Consider the following 6,000-nt stretch of genomic DNA (forward strand, 5'->3'; position numbering starts at 1 on the left):
CTTTGCAGTCTTCCTTACCCGCAATATTGCCCATGGCTGGCGGATTATGTACACCAAGAGGCTTATTGTTTCTATACGTTCATACACATAAAACAATCCCCTGGCTACCGAGACACACAGAAGAAACATGGGAGCCATTTGCAGACTCAGTGCCCTGGACAGGGGGCCTTAGGACATTCATAGAGTTGTTCTTAAACCACTCCTGGGTTGTATTGGCTGCATGCTGAGCGTCATTGTTTTGTTCAAAGGTGAATCTTCTACCCAAATAAACTTACCCTCCTGGCAGCAGGGCAGTGAAAGTTCCCTAATTTTGATGTCAAACAGTGAATGTGTACCTTTTTTAATTTCTACCACCTTTACCTAATCTCATCAGTCTATCCCTTAAATTGCTGTTCTTTCTATAGGACATAATTGGTAAAATCCCAAATGTTTTCAAAACCTGTATGTGATAGTATTTAAAACCACATGTGCTTTTTTTTTTATAGCTAATGCAGTTTTTTTAAAAATGCATACAGTTTTTGAATACTGCATGCAGTTTTTTAGAGTACTTTTTTAATTGTGGTTAAAAAATGCAACAAAAAGCATGAAAACAGGCTGAAGGGCAACAAATAAAACTTTTCACGTTGCCCAGGAAATAAGTCATGTTGGGAAAGCTTATGCCAAAGGATTAGATCATGTATTTAAATTTCTTTTGCAGCTGTATGCAGCATGGTTATGGTAGGCATGGGAACAGGAGGAAAAAGACATAACTCACAGAAAGAGTAGCCAAAATTCATCACTTGATAAACTTCAATGCCAGTAGGGTTTGTATTCCTTTATGATGTGGCACATGTATATTTGGCTGGCAGCCTTGGTATTAGTTCATATGTGCAGACTATGCCTGTCAGCAGTCACTCCTCCCCTAATCTGGATTGAGTTGAGTGGCTGCACATGAACATTTAGCTCCTCCACATTGCAATCTGGCTTGCTACATGCTACTAGGGCATATGGTGATTGAGCTTGTCATACAGGTTATCAGGTGACAAATATTTTTTGATTATTTTTCTGTGGGGCCGCTAACAGCAGAAACACATTCTGAGAGTGTTAATGGGGTCCACACTCTCACCAAAGGAATCAGCACCCCAAAGCGGTTGTACTCCAGTGGTAGTTTCAGCACTATTGGATGGATCAATTATAGATAGATAGATAGATAGATAGATAGATAGATAGATAGATAGATAGATAGATAGATAGATAGATAGATAGAAAGATAGATGTAACATTTAATTTGTTATGAAATTTTTCTACAGATGCTGAGAACTGTATTAAATGCCAAAGTGATGAATGGCCAAATGAGAAGAGAGATCAATGCGTGCCCAAAGTCCTGGAATTCATCTCTTACCAAAATGATATAATTGCTTCTGCATTTTCCAGTGTTTCAGTCTTCGGATGTCTTGTGACTGGCTTCATATTTGGAATATTTATTTTCTACCGGGACACTCCTATTGTTAAAGCTAATAACCGGAACCTGAGTTATCTCCTCCTGGTCTGCATCATCCTCAGCTTCCTCTCTGTCTTCTTGTTTCTTGGTTGTCCCAGTGACGAAACTTGTAGATTAAGCAAAACCAGTTTTGGGATTTTTTTCTCAGTAGCCATATCTTCACTTCTTGCCAAGACTGTTATGGTTTGTGTTGCTTTTAAGTCCATCAAGCCTGGAAGCCCCTGGAGAAAATGGTTGCATGTCAAGCTACCCTATACCATAGTGCTATTGTGTTCCTCTATACAAGTTGTCATCTGTTTTATCTGGTTGTCTATTTCTCCCCCATTCCAGGACCTTGACACTCAGTCTTATCCTGGGAAGATCATCATTCAGTGTAATGAAGGCTCGGATATCTGCTTCTACTCCATGTTGGGTTATATGGGGCTCCTGGCAGCAGTGAGCTTTGTTCTGGCTTTCATGGTAAGAACATTACCAGACAGTTTTAATGAAGCCAAATACATCACCTTCAGCATGCTGCTGTTCTGCAGTGTCTGCATCTCCGTGATCCCAGCTTATCTGAGCACCAGAGGGAAATACATGGTGGTGGTGGAGATATTTGCAATAATGACATCCAGCGCTGGACTTTTAGGTTGTGTGTTTTTCCCAAAATGTTTTATCATTTTGTTCAAATCAGAAATTAATAGAAAAACTGATTTGCTGGGGAAAAGAAAGTAATGCTGGCACAATTTTACCCCCTGATATTAGAGAGCAGTACAGTATGTACATGTCACTTCAAACTGCCCACTTCCAGGAAAATGACAGGAGGTAAGTCACTAATCATATCTTGTCAAGCTCCCTTCCTCCCTGTAGTAGTGCAAGTGACCCCATCCTTAAGTACAGCACATCAACCCACTGCTAATCCAGGAGTAGTGATGGCCCCACCCTATGATTTATCAAGATTCCACAGGAGTTATTCATTTCCAACACTGGAGCCTTCCCTATTCTCTCCACCGCAGTAAATTGTTATTATATTAGTTGCAGTTAGAAAATTCACACAGAGACACAGCTAGACCAGCATATATCAGATCTTGGGAAATGGAGCTCAAGATACAACTGTCAGATAAAGAGGCGAATTCAATTTTACGCAGCTCACATGGCCATTCCAGATGCATCAGATTACAAGAAAATCACTACAAACTTCTGACACGCTCGTATAAATCGTTTGAATGGCTCTTTGCTTACAAACTCTCAAATTCAAACAAATGTTGGCATTGTAATGAGCATATAGGCTCTCTGGTGCATATTTGGTGGTCCTGTCTGCTAATAAGACCTCTCTGGAATCAGATTGAAGCTAAAATACGAGAAGTAGTAAAGAGCTCATTCAATCTCCTTCCAGAACACGTATTCTTATCTAGACCATCGGCAGACTACAGACCTTCAAAAACCAATCTGACCACACACCTTAGAGCGGCAGCAAAAGCTTTAATACCCCTAGCATGGCTCCAACCCCAGGCACCTACATAGTATAGGGACTATACTATTGCACAGCTAGGCCTGTTTGCAGCCTTCCGTATAATTTTTTTCTCCCTGCAGTTTGCTTTACAATACTGCTCTCAGCGACAAAGTGTACGCAAACAATTCCATAATTGTAAAAGAATCGCCCACACTTTCAAAGAGGGTCGCTGCCTGGCCCTGCCAACACTCTGCAGTGTGTGCCGCCAGTTCCTCCTCATGGCAGACGCACTTATAAATAGACATGAGGGTGGTGTGGCTATGAATCCAGCATGTGGCATGAGGGCAGCTGAAGGCTGCGCAGGGACACTTTTATGTGCGCTACTGATGCAGGGTCGTGCGGGGGGGTTGGGCAGCATGTGACCCAGAAGAAGAGGCAGCGGTGTGTCCCGCAGGCAGTGATTGTGCTTGGTTGGAGGTAGTGTGGTGCTTAGCTAAGGTGTGCCTTGCTAATAAGGGTTTGTCCGAAGTAAAAATTGTTAGGGTTGGAGGGGGGCACTCTTGCCGCTATTGTGGCTTAATAGTGAGGCCTGGGAACCTGAGATGCAGCCCTGCATGTTGCCCCTCCCCCCCCCCCCACCTGCCCTAACCGTTTCTGTGTCGTTTCCATCACTTTCGTAGGTTTTCCAGATTTTCACAAATGAAAACCTTAGCGGAGCATGGGTGATATACAAAAATGCTCGAGTCGCCCATTGACTACAATGGGGTTCGTTACTCGAAACGAACTCTCGAACATCACGGAAAGTTCGACTCGAGCAAATAGCACCTGAGCATTTTGGTGCTCGCTCATCCCTAATTGTAATATTTCTTCTCTGCAACAGTCTGTTTTTTTGGAACAGTATGGTAAGTCAATATGCTGTAAACCAACACTGATTTCCTCCCCATAACATGTTATCCACCACGGACCTACTGAACAAACTGTCAACCGTAGGTCCTCTCCCCAATGGCACCATCCTGGCCACTATGGATGTGGAATCCTTGTATTCCAACATCCCACACGAGGATGGACTGACTGCCTGCCAGGCGCACCTTGAGGCCAATGGGGTCACCTCTGATGCAGTGCTACAACTCACAAGATTCATTCTCACACACAATTATTTCTCCTTTGGCAAAGAGAAATTCCTGCAACTCACGGGGACTGCCATGGGCAGTAAAATGGCACCGCAATATGCCAACCTTTTTATGGCAAAACTGGAGAGTGACTTTCTGGCCTCTTGCCCCAGCAAACCATTGGCCTACTTCCGCTACATTGATGACATCATGATCATCTGGACCCACACCAAACAAGAATTAATAAAATTCCATGAAAGATTCAATGCATTCCACCCCACCATAAAACTGACATTAAGCTCCTCGCATAGCATACAGAAATCAACTTTTTGGACACAACAACTCAATACAGACATCCCTATACCGAAAACCGATTGATCGGCCCACATACCTCAGATGGGACAGTTTTCATCCTAAACACATCAAAAAGTCCATTGTCTACAGCCAGGCCATCAGATACAACCGGATCTGCTCCAACCCAACAGACAGAGAGGAACATTTGTACCATCTTAAAAGAACATTTATAAATCAGGGCTACCATCCCACCTCAATTGATGACCAAATCACCAGAGCCACCAGGATACCCAGAAATCAACTACTCCAATACAAGAAGGAAAGAAACAATCGTGTGCCTCTAGTAGTGACCTACAATCCGCAACTAGAGGTACTAAGGAAAACCGCAAGAAAACTCCACCATACCCTACACAAGGATGACCGTCTGAAAACCATATTCCCGGACCCTCCGCTTCTGTGTTACAGGCAACCTCCTAACTTGAGGAACTTTATAATCAGGAGTGCATTACCCTCTGACACACAAAAAGGAACTTATCCCTGTAATGTAAGGAGCTGTAAGACCTGCTCACATATACTGACTGCGGACAGGATACGGATCCCCAACACACAGCAGAACTATAAGATCCCAGGGACATTTACATGTTCCTCGTCCAATGTTGTGTACCTGATCATGTGCAGTAAATGTCCTGTTGGGGGTCTTTATGTTGGAGAAACAGGACAGAAACTGGAAGCGAGGATGAGATCTCATCGCCACACGATTGAACACAGAAAAAGAGAATTGCCTGTGGCCGAACACTTCTCTAACCATGGACATAACATAGGAGATATGAGAGTTTTGATATTGAAGGGTGGTTTCAAGTCACAAAACCACAGAAGAATTTGGGAATATAAATTGATAACAACCTTTGACCCGCTGAATACTGGGTTAAATTATTCCCCAGGATTTATGCGTGAATGGGAAGTGTGAGACATTTTTTATTATACAGATAAGACCCCCATCAACAGTAATTCAGGGACCATAAACTTTCACTCCCTTATCAGTGTTTAGCTAAAAATGTTTGTGTATCTCTTGTAGCAATTCAAGCCTGCTGACTTTCCCCCCTCCAACAGTAATTTAGGGACCATAAAACTTTCACTCCGCTATCAGTGCCTAGACAAAAAAAGTTTGTTTGCTGTTGCAGAATTCCTTTTAAGTGCGAACCAATCACAACCATATCTGTGCCTTGTCATAAGTATGTATGTTATAAGTATGTATAAATATGCATGCCTCTTCAGATCCAATCCATAAGCCTGAAGAAGAACCCTGCGTTGGTTCGGAAGCTCGCTATTATTACATCATGTATTTTTGTTAGCCATTAAAAGATATCATATCTACAAGATTACGTCGTTTCTCTTGCTGAGAACAATCACATTTTGCTCTACTGGCTAACACGGTACCAGATCTTTGTTTCCACAACCTTGGATACTGTCGTGCCCTTTTACCCTTTCTGGCTCAATGCTGGTTAAATCTTATATTGCATAGAGAACTTTGTGTAAAACCGTCTGGCATAAAAATGTGGATGTGTAACGCCCACAAGTGGAAAAAGAGTTCCAATATACACAAGTACCTATGAGAGCTGTTTTATAGGCCAATAGGTAAAACTTTTAAGGCTTAAGTTGACAGGACTGTTATTTAGTTGTTCCAC

General features: G+C 42.5%; 1 protein-coding gene across 1 annotated transcript in view; it reads left to right on the forward strand.

The window, feature by feature from the left end:
• Positions 1-2,194, forward strand: part of LOC136573429 (vomeronasal type-2 receptor 26-like) — a 69,092-nt gene extending 66,898 nt beyond the window's left edge. Inside the window, exon 5 of the mRNA XM_066574720.1 lies at positions 1,290-2,194. Coding sequence (XP_066430817.1) covers positions 1,290-2,194 — 905 coding nt within the window. The remainder of the gene's footprint in view (positions 1-1,289) is intronic.
• The last annotated feature ends 3,806 nt before the right edge of the window (positions 2,195-6,000 follow it).

This window comes from Eleutherodactylus coqui, chromosome 7 (assembly GCF_035609145.1).
Source record: "Eleutherodactylus coqui strain aEleCoq1 chromosome 7, aEleCoq1.hap1, whole genome shotgun sequence".
NCBI lineage: Eukaryota > Metazoa > Chordata > Amphibia > Anura > Eleutherodactylidae > Eleutherodactylus > Eleutherodactylus coqui.